Source organism: Apteryx rowi, unplaced genomic scaffold, assembly GCF_003343035.1.
Source record: "Apteryx rowi isolate R43461 unplaced genomic scaffold, aptRow1 scaffold_78, whole genome shotgun sequence".
In the NCBI taxonomy this organism is placed as follows: domain Eukaryota; kingdom Metazoa; phylum Chordata; class Aves; order Apterygiformes; family Apterygidae; genus Apteryx; species Apteryx rowi.
The window spans coordinates 1651789-1670396 of NW_020451071.1; the positions used below are offsets into that span (position 1 = coordinate 1651789).

Genomic DNA, 18608 nt, shown 5'->3' on the forward strand with positions numbered 1-18608 from the left:
AAATGAAGCACAAATGCTCTTTGTCCCATTGAAAGGTCTCCTCCCTATTACTTTTAGCACTCGCTTCTAATCCTAGGTTGGGCCATAGGAATCCAGGAATTAATATTTCCTCCTTGGTTCTTTGGCCATTGCGATTTGGGGGTAAAGGGAGGTATTCTAGAGGGGAGAAAGAAGGAAGCTGTTTTGCAAGCTGTGACATCTTTTCAGAGCACAGAAAAATGCATACCAGGCTGAAGGTGAAAATTAAGAAATTACTGGTATTTATAAAGAAGGATTAATGGCTAAAGTACTTTCTTATCTTAATTACCTGAAATGTCAAAAGAAATGATATTCATAGAACAGCCTTCCTTTTTTAAAGTCTTCTGAAGCACATGAGTAGTAAACTTTTCTGTTTATGACCCAAAAGAAGTTTGGCTTTACAGATGCTAGAATAGAAGAAGGTTGCCTATAAAATTCTTTAGAAACTCTGAGATTAATGTTGTTTTTTTTTTTTTTTTTTAATGCTGTGGTGTTATGATATAATGGTTTGAAAAGCACTCGTTTGGGGTAACCAGCATAACTTGGCTCCTGGATCTTTTTACTAGTACTCATCCTAAATTTGTGCCATTAAGACCTTAATCCCTATTCATAATGTTATGTAGTTTCATCTTGTTCACACGAGCGTATGATGATGTTGTATACAGCTGAATGTGAAGTCACTTGGTTCTTTGTCAGTCTGTGCGTGCGGGGAGGAGGATGTTATCTGCTTCTTTCAAACCACTCTCTTTAGCTTGATAAATTTGTAAGTGTTTGGCATGTTATTGGTTATTAAAAAAAAATATCAAATTTACTAATGGCCACCAAAGCAAGCTTGCTGTGGCCTCGTCACTATTATCAATATCACTTGATGGGAAGGGCGGCTGGGATTTGTGTTAATGGACATAAGCTTGGCACATTTATTCAGAAGGGTATTGCACAGTGCACTTCCCCGCAGTTTTGATGTGGTGTTTGCAAGGGCATGTGATAGTCTTTCGAATTAGGCTAGTCTTAGAAAAAAGGCCCTTGCCAATTAAAGCACACTCTGCTTAGAAGGAAATGCCAGTAATATGACTTTACGAGCAAATAATTGGACACTTAATCTAAAATTTGCTACTGTCTGAGCAAAATGTGGATGCTTAAACTAATGATGCTGATTTTGCCAGTAGATTAAGCACTGGTAGTTGAATGAAATAAATGTTTGCTATTATCTGCAGTATCCTACAGGGTGTACGTAGTAGAGCTTTTTGTGTTTTCTGGGGATTAAGACATAGATTGAGGAAAACGATTTCTTTTATTTAAAAGATCAAATGGATGAGGATGTGGAAAATTGGCAGGCTGTTAAAAACCTGGATGAAGTTCTTTGGTGAGCATCACCTCAGCTCCCCCACTTGCTCCATGAGGAACTGTAAACCTAACCCCAGATGTGGGGCTTATGCTGCATCCCCAAGGGTGGTTGCCAGCTCATAAGAGACTGCTAGTGAAACGTGTTTGAAATATACCTTTTAGAGCAGAATATTACTTTGCTTTCCTCTCTTTTAAGTGCAGAAATGTCTATAGCTTCCTGTAGTCCTCTTTTTCTGTAATGAAGAATCAATTAAAATAAAACTGGAATCTCTATAGCCAAAATCAAACATCATATTAGATGTCTTGTGCCTACAAAGCTGTGCTGAGCAACATATGCAGAAAAAACCTTGGTGTAAATGAATACCCAAATAAACACTCCAAATGACTTTTGAAAATTCAGGTTCAGATTTCTTTTCTGACTTAAATCTAGAGAGATTGCTTTCTTTTTACTACAGATTTGTCTCAAGAGATAGAAGTCTAAATTCTGATACAGAGTTTGTTTGTGACAGACCCGTTGAATGCAAAAAATACCTTGTTAAGCCATGAATTTTTTAGCATGTTAGGGAACCTTTTTTAGACTGTACGCTAGTTGTTAGACTTGATGGGCGTTATGAATTTCTTTATTTTCTATAGCTTTGCTTATGACTAAGTATGACACCATACTTGCTAAATGTTCATCCTACTTGAGGTTTTTCATGTTAAAATGTTCTTGGATAGACATTTTTATGCAAGTCTACCCATATTCAATCTTACCTTTTTCCATTTAAAAAAGAACGTTGCATATGTTCCTGTTGATTCAAATACTAGACTTAAAAATATAACACTGAATGTCATTTTAAGTAAAATAAAAACATATGCTCTTCTAAGAATTGACAAGTAATGACTTTTTTCTAATGCAAAATTTAAATAATTTCAGGTATTCTGTAAAATATTATGAATTAATCTTAAACTCAACTTGAATTAAGAGAATGCTGAAATGAAGATGCAGGGTCCTTTGACCTAAAACATGGGCTTACATTTAAAATCTTCACATAGCAAACATTCTGTCAAAGTGTACAGACATAGGTTTAAGTTACTTCATATTTTAAATTCTCTTCTCTGTTTCTCTTTGAGAGGATCACCAGGTCTGTAGAAGCAGGTCAAGAATCTAACTTCTTTGATTTCTTTTATGCAGTACTTCCAAATTCCTGTGTTAGTCTCTATATTATTCACATTTTTTGTATGAGTAGTTTGTATAAAAACCATAATACTTACTAAGGTAAGAGGTTCAGATGATCTGTACTCGAAAAAAATCTGTGGCAGGCAGTTCCTCTTGCAGCAGTTGTCTCAAATAATTTTTCCCGACAATGTGTAGTTATGTTTACCTGTATCCACTATCCCTCCTGTTGGTTACATAGGCCCTTCATTCATCAGACTTTATCTGCATAATAATACAGCAACTAGGCATAAAGCAAAGAAGCTGGAAAATTATTTGTACTCTAAGAAGTACTTGTTTCGCTGCAGCTAAATTTTTTTTTTTAGAGGGTTGTCTCTCTCTCCCCCTGCCCACTTTGGTCATGTTATCTTCTTAAATACTACCTTTCTGGCATCGTGCCTGTATATGAGCACAGTGCGAATCTTTGGTGGAGGAGGGTGTTTTCTTTTTTTTCTTTTTTTTTTTTTTAAATTTTTTTCTTTTGGTCTTCAGTTTGGAGTTTGAGATAGTATTGGTTTTGTAATACTGTCTAGAGTTCCTCAAGTTCATGTATTGGCAGGCTTTCATTGAACCGATGCCTGCCCTAGAAATAGGGGGCTCTTTCTGTCGGTACTGTGCCCTTTGTGTCCAAGATATTTGAGTTATTGCTATATGGTAACTTGACTTTTAAAATTGCATTACATAGAATTAGCTGGGCACACATCAGATAAATAACTGGTTCACTGGAACATCAAAATGTAGTTACATGGAGATACCGAGGAATGGGGTTGTCACTTGTGGGTACCCTTGGGTTCAGGTCTCCAGGAGCTTGAGTGGAATTTCGGAGCTCTGGTTTCCCACAGCGAAAGCGTGTACGAACGCTGCCTCCTGATGTGTCTGCACTGGCACTTTTAATTCAGATCGTGAATGTGCTTTTAAAAGGGGATTCTTACTGCACTTGGGTGCTTGTCCCAGGGAAACCTTAAGGTTTGCAAATTAGATTCCTTTTGGATAAATTGTGTGCTCCAGGACCATACCTAATACTCTCCAACTGAGAGTGGGCTCCGATCCATGGGATCATTAGGAAGTAACTCTTCCCTCCAAAAACATATAGTGTGGGCATTTAGCACCTGAGCACCAGCTGTTTTGTTCTGTAGATCTGCTCCTCTTGCACTGCCCTGTTCAGCAGGGTAGGCATAGCCTAGGATCTCAGTTTAGCCTCCTGCACATCTGTATGGGTGGAAGGTGCTGCCACTGCTGAAGTGGGTCGTGGTAAGTTAACAAGTTTAGGAGCCCCTGATCTAGAGCTAAATTCTTGCAGATTATTGATTAAATTTGTAGATGTCATAAAGGTCAAGAAAAGATGAGGACTGTTTTTTGTTTCAGTGCCCTGGATTATTGACTGTGTTCCCAGTCCAACATATTTCATTTTAATGTAGCCAAGTTGAAAGTAATGCTACCACGGAAAAAGAAGACACAGTATTAAACTCTGAAAGACTATACTCTGGCAAGCAGTGGTGCAGAGAAGGACTTGGGCATCGTGGATAACTGTCTTAACATGAGTTTCTGATACAGTGCACTGCTCCAAGAAGCTAATGTTGATAAATGCAAAAGGCAGTATCCAGAAAAAGAAGGGAAGGGGTCTGGCTTTTTATCTGTACTCCAAATACATTTGGGGGTGCATACTCCCCCATAGGTGGGAACTCAAAGGAAGCTGGCAAAAATAATCACAGAATTAAAAAAAACAAAACCCCCCAAAATACATGGATTTAAGAGCTATCTTTCCATTTAGCAACCAAGAGGTTGAGAGGTGTTGGGAGAGTGTGTATGTGTATAGAAAATATGTATATATACGCAGACTGCATATGCATTTATATGTATATACAGATGTAGAAAGGGACCTTATAGATTAGCAAGAACCAATGAAATTAGACAAGCTCAACCTTGAAGTCAGAAGCAGTGCCCTAGTCAAATTGGTAGCTAAACTTCAGGACGGGAGATGGTGGAATCATTTATAATCTTTAAGATAAAATTAGTTTTTTTGTAAGATGTACTTCAGTCAATCTTCTGGGAGCAATATAATGGGATGGAGAGAGAGAGAGAGCTGAGTGACTGCAGTAGTCACTCTAGGCTCTTAAATATGTAAATCCATGAATGATATTAAAAAAAAATACACAGGAGGATGCATTTCAGAAGTACAAGTGCGGGGTCTGTCTCACCTGGCGTTGTTGTCTCAGCCTGCTAGGATGGCTTCAGATATGTTCCAATTACTTTATGTTGTTACTGTGTGTTGTTAAAACACATAAGAGTTGAAATATTGCATGTGCATAGATATTCAGCTTCAGTTTCAGATATATTTGGGATTTATTTGAACATTTCCAGGTACTAGTAATGGAAGAACAGGTGCTCCCTGTGAACTGACTTTGGCATTCATTTATCCTGTTCTTATATAGACTTAAGCTTCCCTGTGTGTATGTTTATTTTCATTCCAGACTCCATTCAGGAAAACTATTACTGATTAAAATCTTGCTTCGAGCAGCATGGAATAGGAGCATCGAGCTGAAATTGGATTTGTGAAGCATTTGTGTTAGAGCCGTGTGATTTTTATTGTGCTCCAGTGAGGGACACAGGGAAGACTTCTCAAAAGAAAAAAAAGTTAGTCCTGATTTCAGATTTAAGCCTCTTAGCACTTACTTTTCTAAATGTTATTTCAAGTATAAACGTTGTGATAAAATCACAGACTTTCTTAAAGCTTGTTACCTGTAAGTATATATTCATAGTTTCATAGTTCTGGATTGGCAGGTGCCATTTGTCACATCTGTTCAGACCTTATAGTTAGTTCATTCCTTGTGGTGGTTTCAGAGCAGGTCCCCCCCCCCCGCCCCTTTTTTTTCCCATTTGTTTGTTTTTAAGGAATTGTCACTGATTATTGAGTATCGTTTTCTGTGTAATTTTCTAGAGAAGTTTTTGCCTTGCTTCTTGTCAGAGAAGTTGTGCCTGGCTGCGTGTCGTGACGAACTGACGTTGAGCTAGGAGGTTTCTGGGCATTTCCAATTTAAAATAAATCATTTTGCCATTTCCTACTCGATCTGGGAAATTTTAGATTTGGTGCTGATGGGCAGATTTTATTGATTTGTTAAAACAGGTTCTGGCACTGGGTTCTTCAAATTCAGCATCGTGGGGAGGCAGCGGTGTCCCTTTTCATGCCCGGGCTGGCGTGTGCTTCTGGTTGGGACAGTCACGGAGGATAGGGTGTGGATGTCTTTGCGGGCGTAACGGGAAAGATTTGTCATGATACTACTTTCTAGAATATCAGAGTTCTGGTGTGTGTTACAAATACTTCACCTGGGCTTCAGGTGTTCCTGATCAGCGAGAGATGGAAGTCAGCCTTGATCCGTAGTCGTTTATGTTGGCTATGGGAGAGGACTCGTCGAGGTCTGTATACAAGCTGGCAGGGATGTCCTCTAGCTTGATGATCCAACAGAGGTCAGAAGAGAAATAATTCAGCCGTCCAGCTGAAGGAATTTTGGCAGGCTACTTGGGCTTAGGGATAAATCCCACATGGCTACCTTATGCCTATTTGAGAAAAATGACCCTTTCCAGATCTGGTGCAGCACATCACCCCCCGTGGTTGTGCAGTGGCCGCCAGAGTCTCTGACATACAGCTGGGCGCTTCATGCATGGGAGAACTTGTTGCCTTTAGTTCTCCTTTAGAGGCTTATAAACATTAGCCACCCAGAGGCTACTGATTTAGCTAAGCGTGCTATAAATTGATACCACATGCAAATGAGCTATCGGGCTGTACTGTGGTGATTAATGTAACTGTAATGGCACACATTATTTCTCAAAATTATGATTACCTTGGGRTATCACTTAAAGATAACCTGTTCTGTCTGTTCTCCGGAGGAGAATATCTGCATTTTGGCTCCCTGTAACTTTTCTTTGTTTCTAATACAGAAAAAGAAAATTAAAGAGAACAAACTGTGTACCAGGACCATACTTTAACTTGCTCTGCATTTATTCCTCTATGCTTATGCAACAAACTGCTTTTCAGTTACTTTGAGTTGCCTTGAGACTGGCCTTTTCTTTATGCATACTCTCGAGAAATCATACTGGTTTTGTTATGAAATTAAGATTCAGATGACAGTGCTGGCACTTAACTAATTGTCGCTGAAACCTTTGTTGTTCTGCCTTGCTGCATCATGCTGTTAAGGCCCAGGCACTAACTGCATGAAACTTGGATTGGCTTAATTTGAATCTTAGAGGAATTAATCTTCATTTAGCTTTTCATTCTGAAAGCGTGCACTTACCCTTTCAGGTTTTGCTTGTACCATGCTTCAACTTTGGTATTTGTTCTAGGAGTTTTAAAACATAAAAAATGATGAATACTTATGTCTTCTCAGATGTTTTGGTACAGATTTCATTAACTAACATATGGTTAAATTTGCAGAAGAATTCCTTTCTGGTTTCAAATGAAGTTTAAAGCAGAAAAAAATAGCTGCAGATTGCTTTTGGTTCTGTTAGTTCCCTATTTTGGTCCAAATCCGGAGAAAGCTAGAACTTTTGAATGTGAAGCGTTAACCAGAAATGCTTGTGTGAGTATTGCAGTATCCCAGATGTTCAGATCCACGGCACCAGCAAATTTCCCCCTTTTTATTCTGGAGTCCTTTGGGCTTTCTTCCTTCTAAGCAACTCTGAGCTTCTTAAAACTGGTCCTGTTAAGTCTGATTGCTTTCCTCTTCTGCCTGCTTTTTTAAGATAAATTAATAGAAGAGAAGCTTGGAAATCTTTGGGGAAAGGCAAACTATATTATGTGTGCTGTCCTGGAACATACATTTGACTTATCCTGATGACACTAGAAGTGTCTTTTCATGGAAGGGCTTTTGAAAGAAGTGAATGAATAGAGGGGGAAAAGTTGGAGAAGCGGAAAAGAGACCATCTCCTAGTAAATGCTAGCAGTCACTTGGCAAATACGCGTATAGGACAAATAAAATTCAGTATCTATTAGCACATGCTGCTAAGTGCCATATCTATTAGGGTTGAAAACCATGTGACTTGAAAACAAGATTTACATATACAGCAAAGGCTTCCCTAAAAGCATGTTTTACAGTAACTGTGTAGTGAAATACACCCTCTTGTGGCAAGAAGAAAAAAGTCCAAGTAAAAACCCATCTGACCTCTTTTTTCCACGCTCACCAGTTTACCTCATTTATTCTTCATTGAACTAGTTCTTTTGTCTTTTCCCTGTGTTCAGTGAATATTCCTCACTGGTATGCACCCCATGTATTCCCCTACGGTTTTTCATTGTTTCATCTTCTCACGTATGCGGCACCTGAATCTCTTGTTTGTCTTGCAACTTCTAAAACTTCACTCTCTCAATCTGGCTTCATCAGTATTTGAATTGTATTTAAACTTTTGGCTTTAAAATGCCCTTTCATACTAAGTTGCCAATACATTGAAAATGTGCCATGCAGATTAACTTTAACACATTCGCAGGAATCAAAGGCTGGATAAAGAAATAAAAGTATTGAAGACCATACTAACTTTCTTCATTACTTTAGTTTATCTGAATTACTATGAAGAAAGCATTAGGGCTCATTCATAGACTGGATTAGGAAATAACATGCTGCTTTTCCCACCTGTTTGATTAACCAGCTTAGAGATGGGTCAAATGCAGTAGCAGAGTGCAAAGGCAGCACAACGTCACCTTCAAAGTGCAGGAAAAGCCCTGCAGCATTGCAGTTTATCAGATTTGCTGCATAATATGCTGTACACTCCGTTCAGCAGTATAATTAACCCAGGAAAACACTGCAGTTCAGCCTTCGCTGATATCACCAGCCTCACAATGCCAAGCAGTCTCCACAAAGTATCTCTAAATAAGATTAAGCAAAGCCAACCAACCATGAAATAAAATATGGGATAAGTAACAAGCAAATATTATTTATTGCTTGCATTTAGTACCAAGTTTTGTAGCTGGCATGAAGTGTCCAGACACATAATGTGTGAATAGTACTGAGAAGTGTAATGTGCTGACACATGAGACCTTAAGCAGATGCCATTAGTGTTTTCCCTGTGCAGAGGAAAATAACTGTTACACGCAAACACTTGTAATGTTCACGTTTATGGCATTTCCCATATCTCCAAAATGGCCATGCTTATCGGCTTGCAGACCCAGTGATGACCCTTGAGACCCAGTGATATCGGTGGGCTCATCTGAGAAGTGGTGGAGAAAAATGATGGCAGACTGGGCTGTGCTGGGATGTCACTAAAAAAGAAACACACGGACCTGAAGAAGGGAAGGCCGAGGCAGGGGGCAGGTTTGTTAAGGTGATAGGTTCCTTAAACCTATACCATTTCTAAAGAGCTTTGTCAGCCAGTAAGCAAAAGCAATACTCCTTATGTGACGCTGATAGAGGGGACACAGAGTAGGCATAGACGTACAGTGTCCTCATACCTAGGGCTATTTCAAAAAACTAATCTCGGTGTTTTTTCCTTCTGCTTTTTAGGTATCTTGCAATATATTCAGAACTCTCCCACCTAGTGACAGCAATGAATTTGATCCAGAAGAAGACGAACCCACCTTGGAGGCATCATGGCCACATTTACAGGTTTTTAATCATTTATCTGAGAAGTAGTCCTTATCATTGCTTCATGTATTTTAATATTTTTCTACAGCTTTTGCTCACTTGTGAATCAGAACTGGTTTATGAGATATAGTAACAGAATTCTATTTTTTTCCCTTGCTAATATTGTTCTCTGCTAAAATAAAGTACCTACAAAGACAGGAGAGTACTTGGAATTTGCAAGATGTTAGAGCTTTCTTTCAAGATTGGATTGATGATATTCTTCATGTTCTTATTCTCCTTTATTGACTTAAAAATTAATTTGCTTCCTAAACTGCTCTGCTCTACACGTGTTTTCCAGCAACTTCAGCAAGAGCAGTGTGGGGATGATCTTGCTAGCAGTTTTGTTTTACTGAGGATAGCTAATTTTCATACAAAAACACACAGGTGTTGGCTGCTGATTAGAAAAACAAATGATAATCTGCATATTGGTGTTTTTCCATCCCCTTCGTTCTCCCCCAGCCCAGGTTTGCTTTCAGGTGTTCATGGCAGGATGTATGCTCACTGCTGCATATCATCCTTCCCTTTGAACCTCAAGTGTCAATGCAAGGTATTTTGAACAAAGAACATAAAGTAATTTTGGAGAAAGTCAGCAGCATTGGTGCTACTGCATTAAATCCCATTTGTGTTAGACAGGACTGTGACTTATACCATAGGTAAATTTAGAAGTTTGCCTGAGTAAGAGTTTGCGGACTCTGGGAATTTCTGTGAGCAAAGGAGCATGACGGATCTCAACTTAAAATAAGGATTTTATTTGACAGTTGTACGGACAGTCCTTGCCTGTGAGAAGTTTGTTTCACTCTTTTGTTCTCTCAAAATTTAGAATCTGTTGAAATGCAGGTTTCTCCCTTCATTTATATTTAAATCTCATGAAAATAAGAAACTTAGAGTCTTCAAGGAAGCTCTGAACAGCTTTTCCTGCCTGGAGACAGCACAGGCTGTTCAGTCTGTTCATCTTATGTTCATTCGCACTAGTGCTGTAGTTTTAAAAGTCGTATTTACAAGCAGATGAGGGAATTCTAAGCCAGCGGATGATTTGCCATCGGAAGAATGATGGCCACCTAAGTATTTGTCGGGAGCTGATGGAATTGATTTCCTGCTGAATTAATGTTAGTTATGTAAGCTCTTTTCCGTATTGTATTTCTAAGGCTCTCTCACCCTTTTTGATTTCCTATTGTTTCCTTTTAGGAGTCAGAGAAAGCTGACACATAGCAGTAGCAATATTGCAGTAAATTGGTGTTTACATGGAGAAGCTTAAAATTGTTTTAAAATATAATTTGTAGCTGCCTTTCTCCTTTCAGTACCAGTATGTATACCTACAAAAGCCAGAAGGGGAAACGCTTTATCACGGCTACTCTTCTTGAAAAGTTTCAGTAGCGAGAGTTGATAGCTGGCTAGCTCCTCTGATCAGTCACAGGTCAGAGTTGCCGTCTTATGAGGCCTGGGTAGCGCCTCTTTCGCTTCACTTCCTTTCTGCCTGATATATACAGTTTTTTTGTTATGCACTAGTTGAGACAGAGATAGACTTGCACGAGAGCAAGCAAAGATTCTGCAGCCCTGAAGCTAACCTTTGCAGTAAGTTAGGAACTCCTGATTAAATGCTGTTTTGTATTCATCTTCTCTGTTTCAAGTTGTTGTAGAATGCTATGCTGAGCAGTTTCTAATTTAAAATAAATATTTCTGACTATTTCGCCAACCCTTTCAGAATCACAATTTCTGTATTTTGGTGCGACGTCAGCAGTTCAGAGGACAGTCAAAATGTGCTTGCCGATTGCTCTAGTAAGCTTTACAGGACGATAACAAACACTACAAGGTGGCAGCGCCTGTTCTTAGTAATGAAATGTCTCTGACTGGAGTTAAATAAGCAGAACTAACTTACAGAGCTCATGTAATTAATTCTAGCTTTAAGGTAGCAACTTGATAAAACAGAAGAATCTTTTACATGTGCTCCTGAGTAAAATAACTTTTATTTTCTAGGGAAAGAATTTAGGAAAACATTTAAAATAAGTCATGAACTAAACCATAATTTTTTTTCTTTTGTAGCTTGTATATGAGTTTTTCATACGATTTTTGGAAAGCCAAGAATTCCAGCCCAGCATTGCCAAAAAGTACATAGATCAGAAATTTGTATTGCAGGTAAGCTGATCTGTTTTCTTTCAGGCTTCACTTTGCTTTTAATGTTTGAAAGATTTTGTTTGAAATTTGAAACTGTAACTTCATTTGCAACAGAAAAAGACTAAACAAGCATTTACAATAAAAGTTTTCAAATTAGAGAGACAGAGAGATATGCATGTGCATATGTGTCTGTGTTGCTGTAGATGTATAAAATACTTGTTTTGGCTCCAGTTTTAACACTAATCAAAATATTTGACTTACTGGTTGTGAGAGAGAGTCGAAACTATAACCATTGAAAAAAGAGAGGTTTACTATGAAGTAGTCTAAAAATGCTGCCATCTAGAGAGACTACTTAAACCCCAATTTTAATGGGGCTTAATATTGTTACAGTATTTCTGTTGGAAGGGGAGAGTATTTCCTTTTCCTTTCTCTGCTGGAAAGCTGGCGAAAGGGGCAGAAATTCATTAACAAACCTGTTCCCAGAGCAGCACTGAAAAAAAGTGATGCTATAGTGATTGGGGAGGAAGTAAATCAAAAGGCCATGTAAGGTTCAAGCTCTATTAAAAGCATAGTAGAAGAAGCATCAATAATGAACAATCTTGGCAAAGAATGGAAGCTTTATCTTTGTAATTTGCTTGCCATCAGTGTGGCTAAATGGAAGAGATGGCCTCTGTCAGTCAGCTGGTAGCCAGATATTTTACACACATTTCATCCTCCTCCTCCTTTTGTACAAGCTGTGTTTCTTGTGTGCCTCGTTATTCACGTGAAACTATGATGGTTAGTCTTCGCTATTGAAAAACTTTCTTCCAGGCCTCAACAGGGGCTGTAAGAGAGATGGTTGAAGGCACATGTTTTCTGCAATGAGCTAGGAACCTTCACAGATAAGGTCCTTTGCCTTTTCTCTTCAGCTTTCAGCCATAGGCCTGTCTTATGTTTTTCACTACTGTCATGAATTTTTGTGGAACCCGAGAGTCAGAAAGAACTTCGTGTTTACCTGGGTCTGTAGCTTGCTTTTGAAATCAGGGAAATTTCTAAAGATTCCTACTTCGTTAGGCAAGAGAATTTCCTGGGCGTTGAGACTTGAATAAAAGCCAAACTAGAAGTGGCAGGAGATGCTCAGCATTTCTGAAAACCTTTCTCTCACCTTTTTATCATGGGGCTTTTATTTTTCCCTAAGGTCCCCAGGGTATAAAAGCAGTGCTTTTGCTGTCCGTGTACATTAATCACACAAAGAATACCTGAAAAATACTCCCAAGAGCCATTTCTATCCTTAAATTCAAAGATACTAAGAAGGGACTTTGCTTTCCTTCTGAATATCACAAGATGTTCTTCACTCTAGGGGTGGAAAATATTCTGTTTTTATTTTATCCCTCTTCTAGAGAAAATGAACATTTTTTTTTCTTCTGCATCACACCTCTATGATGGATTTTCATGCTTGCTCATTTAAATATTGATTTGAATGAGAGGGCGCACCAGTCTGTGATCATCCTGCAGCTAGTGGAGATGTAAGAATATGTTGAGGGGAAATCACTAATGGCAGGTTTTCTTGGACTAATTTTATTTGCTTTAGGTATAGCAGAATTGCTTTAGAAAGGATGCTTGTGTTCTACTTCCAAATCTAGAGGAATACCATTGCTAGATGTTCCTGGTATGAGCTGCTGGACTTGGTCATGAGTGGAAGTATCCTCCACACTTATGTCTTTTCAAAGCGTTCAACCCTGTTAGAATTTGGCCCAGGACAGTGGATCTAAAACAAGGATTTTTTGGACTCTGTTAGCCTGTAATGATCTGCTGAATGAAAGAATGGTATCTACTGAAAGGGAAGTATAAGACTTCGAAGGCTACTTATCTGAAAATGTATGATACAACATAGTAGAGCTCAAAAGAATTTCAATAATTCAAAAGCTCTTGCTGTATGGTTAGGTGAAACATATTTATATATTGCTGTGCACCATGTGTCTGTCAATTTAGTATTAAAACACATGTTTTTCTATAGATTACGAAGTTTTGAGTGTTATGTGCACATGCAAGTAGATATATTTGTGTGTGTATAAATTTGTGTTTGGCCTATTGGAACTTGGATGTCCTTGCACTTTTTATTATATTTTTGCGTTTGTCTAGAATAACTCTCTGAATCTGTGATTGTGACAGTTCACTTGCACTGGAAACCAAGTTGAAACTTAGAAACGTTGAGACTGTTTGGTGGATCCTGTTTCATGATACTGACAGTACCACTGCGTCAGTCTTTAAAATCAGCTTTTTCTGTAACTTGTTTTTAAAATTTGAGAAACTTCAATGTTTCTTAGCAGTGAGTATGCCTGTATACAGAAATGAGACATTTGTTTTTTAATGGGCTTTTTTCAAAGGGTTCTTTGTTTGCTTTTTTTTTGCTCTTTTTTTTTTAATACAGATGTATTACTAGCGTTCAGCTTTTGACAGAATGTTGTACTTAACTGTTCATTTCTAAAAACTGCCTATATACAGTCTGAAATGGTTGGCAGTGGTTGCTAAGAGACATGCTGTTCAAATACCTCCACAAGTATTTATGTTACTGTAGGTTGCTTTTTTGGAAATTTTATTTTACATTTCTAAGTATGCTTAGTGTCAGAATAATCACAGGAGTTATGGAAATCTTGCAGCCTGTCCATTAAAATAAAGCTTTATGGGTGAAAGCTGATAACAAATTGGACATATCAAAACACGTGCCTGTTTAATCAAACAGAGACCAAGTCCGAGTTGAGCAGTGTTCCTACAGAGGCTCTGTATAACAGAACTGGAAGTGTAAATATTTTGCTCCTGAAACCAATTCAATAAGAAAATTAAAACCGTGAGTGTTTCCAGCTGTTTGCTGTCTTTGGGTGAAATTTGTTATTTGAGGAAGGATGAGGTGGCTGTTTATTTATTTAAGTGTAGAGCTGATTGAACGAAGCAAYGTGCTTATGATCCCCGGAGGGCGCTTGACAAACCTCATAGTTTCCTCGTGAAACTCCCACCATAGATCCTTCCTGCAGGGGAGAGACAGCGTGATCTCATTGCAAGCTACAGAAACGTCCCAAATAGTGATGAAGAATACATCCATCCATCCTGAACCTGGATGTCAGAAAGYAAAATCCCAGACAACAACTTCCAACTGTCTTTTTCTTTCTTTTTCCCCCCGCTCCCAACTCCTCCAAATTGTGTAGCATTTAAGAGAGATCAGGTACACGCATATGCTGGCAGAGCGTTAGACTGAATTCCAAAAGAAGGTACCATGCAAAATTATGGTTGCGTTACTTTGCCGAATGCTACTTAGCAGTGGTCAGTTGCTGCAGAAGTATAGGAAAAATACTTAAAGTAGTAATTTAAGTAAAAATATTGTGAAAACAAGAAGATGGAGAGGTAAAATAACCTTAGTGACCATGTATTTAAAAAAAAAAAAAAAAAAGTTGTGTTTTATTAACTGTAGTAGCTCTACGCTTCTGAGAGCATAGGCCTATCTGGATATCTGACATACTGGTTCAGCAGTTTTTTAAGATAAACTCTGTGATTTTGGAAGTCTCTAGTTGCTTTAACTTCTGCAATTTATGTCATCAATTTTAAGATTTTTTTTTTTTTTTTAACATTAGGAATTGTCACCTCTATAAGAAGTTTCATATTACAAACATGTAAAATCTTTTTTTTTTCTTCATTTAAACACTTCAGAACAAGTATGTAAGTTAGAGATTGGATGCATAGTTGAAGATTATGATGTATTTGCCTGCACAAGAGCTGTTGATGGCTGACTATACCTGATTCCAATATTCTAATTAACTTGGAAGCTCTTAGTCATTCCTGCTTAAAGTACCTGTTTCCCAGATCTGGTCAGTAAGGCATTGCCRCCTGATCACTGTGAAATAGTTCAGGTTCTGTACAAGCACAGAGCTCTGAATGTACACGTAATTTGTTTTAGTGTAGAAATTAAATTAGAACTTCCTTGAGTAACTAAAGAGAAAGTAAGTTGGTTACTAAATGTATTTATGATAGATATTTATAATTTATCTATTTGTAAATCTAAGATAATTTTGTTTTCTGCCATTCCTGTAGTATTTTTTCTGTGCCAGTATCTTTGTGCAATCATAAGATCTCTTTGGCAAACTGCCTTTGTTTCTCTTGCAGGATAGGTACTAGTTGCCAACTGCTTTGTTTTTCATGCCAGACAGATCCTAGTTGCCTGTGATTATTACCTTAAATTTCTTTACTTTCCATACATTTCCTGATTCTTTTTTTTAAAGTTTACCTTCTATTTTGTTCCAGATGTCCTCCAGCACAACCCATGCTGTTGTGTTAAAAAAGATGGGGTAGGAAGGAAGGGTGGGAGGAAGCTCTTTTTTTTACATGTCCAAATAGGACACAAATCCTATAGGTGATATTCCTGCTGCTCATTTAATGGTTTGAGTCTTAGAAGCAACTTCAGATTTCAGTGTTTCAGGATATATTTTGTACAGTCCAAGACACTGGATGGTATTCTGTTTTGACTGAATACTGCATAATTATTTTTAAGTCTTTTTTTTTTTGTTGTTTTAAAATCTTATTTAAGAGATCCTTAGTACAGGCCTTTCTTACTGGATAGTGAAGCTAACATTTTGTTCAACCTGCAAGATTAATCCTCCCTAATTCTTTGATTCATCTAGCTTGGTGGAGATCCTGTGACAGCAGATCCATTGCTGGCATAGACTTCAGTGTCAAGTCTTTCCACAACATGAAGCCGTGCAGTAACTTGGAAGGCTTAAGAGCTCATAATATAAATTACAAGCAATTGGAAAAATGTGACCTTGATGCAAAGATTTGTGGTCAAATTATTAGAGCAAATGAGGATCTCTAGTTCCACAGAGTGAGAGAATGGTGGAGTTGTAATAGGCAAGTTGTCTTATTTCCATTGTGTGACAGCCCCTAATTATTTTTGTTTTCTTTTTAATTTTTGTGGAGAAGAAAGGCAAAATTTTGGTGCTAATTAATCAAAAGTACATTGGTTGTTTGAAGATTGCCAAAGATTTGTTATATTCGAAACGGAGATTAATAAGCTGAGTTGGGTGATGTTGTACTGAGGTTACAACAAATATTAAATACTGTATTTCTACATCTTAGATAACGTAGATATCATATCCACACATGCATATGCTTGTACGAACATAACTTTTATCTGCAGGTCTGTATGTAATACTTGTCAAATATAAAGTCAAACCATTGATTCATTTGTTTCTTTATCTTTAAATTCAGCTGTTGGAGCTGTTTGACAGTGAAGACCCTCGAGAACGGGACTACCTAAAAACAGTCTTGCACAGAATTTATGGCAAGTTTCTTGGTCTCAGAGCATTTATCCGAAAACAGATTAATAATATTTTTCTACGGTAAGTTGTGAGAGAAGATACTTTTCTCTTATGAACATTGTAGGAAACTGATATATTACTTATATTTAACTTTTCTTTTTTTAGATTTGTTTATGAAACTGAACACTTCAATGGCGTAGCTGAACTGTTGGAAATTTTAGGAAGGTAAATGAGTCCTTATTTATTACCTATCTCAAACTTTCCTTCTGGACACGTCAGAATAGTGTCAGATTCGGAAAAAGTATTACTCAAAGCCCTGATTCTGAAAAAAGATGTGTGCACATGCTCATCTGTAAGCCCATGTGCAAATCTCTCTCAGGTCTTTGCCAGGAATATATATCTGGATGCATAAAGTGGTGGGTTAATTTTTTTTTTCCTTGTGTTACATCCTGTGCACTTCATCCTTATGTGCTGCAGATTTTTTTAAGCACACTAAACAGTGTGAATATCTCAAGCAAATCTAGTTCTGGTAAGTTCAATTGTTAATTACCAAAGAACACATTGTGTACGTGAATTTACTGACCACATAGGCAAAGTCTTATCTGTTTGGCAACAGGTTCATGCAGCTGTTTACATAATGATTCTTAGGTCAGAGCCGAGTTGCTACCTAGACATATACTGCGTCGCTAATATCAAGCAGGACAAAAGTCGGCACCTATTTACAAATAGCATGAGCTTGTCTTCTTGAATAATGATTTTAATCTAGAAACTACTTGTTCAGACCTCAAGTATGTTTTCTGTGATGATAACACTAACAAATATTTCTCTTCTAATTTCTAGTATTATCAATGGTTTTGCTTTACCTCTTAAGGCAGAGCATAAACAGTTTCTGGTGAAGGTGCTGATTCCTTTACATACTGTCAGGAGTTTATCACTCTTCCATGCGCAGGTAGAAATTATAAAAATATTTTTCTGTTCAGTTAGAATGATATATTATTTTAGTTGCTTTGGAAGTTTAATTGCTTAGCACAAAAAAAGGTGGGGGAAAAGTTTCATCATATGGAAAAATGTGATAGCTATTTTTATTCATTTTAATGTGTTTTGTATTAAAAATGTCTTGCTTCTATTCTGATTAGATAATTAAAAATGAAAATTTACCAGACCTCTATACATCTGTAAGATTTTGGGTTTTTTGTTTAGTAGTTAAACTCTCTCTTTAGATTTTATTCTCTGCTGCTTTCTGAAGGCTGCCTTCCCCATTCCATCCAGCCCCTTTCCCTGTCCCAAGAGAGTATTTGCATTTCCTAGTCTTATACTGCCTAGTATCGTCTTCGTTCTAACAACTTTCTGAATACTAACACCCTCATTTTTTGCTTAATCTTCAATGTTTTCCCTCACATTTGCACATTGTTCTTTTATACATTCTGCTTTCATGACGTTTTTTCCTCTGATAAGTGATACCTGTTGCCTTTCTCTCTGATCTCACATAGTGCAGTCTTTCTTATGCTGATGGAGCCTTGCTTGCTAGTTGTGTTTTGTTAGGTTTTGTCTGTGCCAGCTTATCTGGGAGAGTTTTCATGGTTTTGCCAATATACAAAAAGTGTAAAAGAAGCAGTTTCAGGGAGTAATGAAATCTTCAAAATATTGTTTATATGACTGTACTTAGAATTCCAAGTTCCTCTGATTTTTTTTTTAAATAGTATATACCACTTTGTCACCTTAAATTTTTTGTAGTATGTTATATGTTGTTTGCTATAAACTGGACTTTGAGTGAATTTGCACAGTCCTTTGCATCTCAGTTTAAAGTCAGATGCAATCTGAGAAAGCTGTATAGCATCTTGCCTTGAGTCTCTTGTTTTTTAATGTCTCTTTATACATTTTTATATTAAAAAAATGTTCTAATTCCGTTTTCTTAAATCTTTACCCTTTCACAGTTGGCATATTGCATAGTACAGTTTCTGGAGAAAGACCCCTCACTCACAGAACCAGTAAATATTTCTTTCATGCTTTTTTGTATCTTAAACATCTGGCTTACCCTCTGATGAGAAA

At 37.5% G+C, this 18608-nt stretch overlaps 1 protein-coding gene across 3 annotated transcripts in view; it reads left to right on the forward strand.

Annotated features, from left to right (window-relative positions):
- The window catches only part of PPP2R5E (protein phosphatase 2 regulatory subunit B'epsilon), a 74486-nt gene that overhangs the window by 44360 nt on the left and 11518 nt on the right, over positions 1-18608 (forward strand). For 2 of the 3 annotated variants that reach the window (XM_026088630.1, XM_026088631.1), the window contains exons 3-8: positions 9043-9144; positions 11203-11295; positions 16510-16640; positions 16725-16784; positions 17400-17508; positions 18494-18547. In XM_026088630.1, the coding sequence (XP_025944415.1) occupies positions 9043-9144; positions 11203-11295; positions 16510-16640; positions 16725-16784; positions 17400-17508; positions 18494-18547 (549 nt within the window). The remainder of the gene's footprint in view (positions 1-9042; positions 9145-11202; positions 11296-16509; positions 16641-16724; positions 16785-17399; positions 17509-18493; positions 18548-18608) is intronic. The other variant, XM_026088632.1, reaches the window with a different exon arrangement.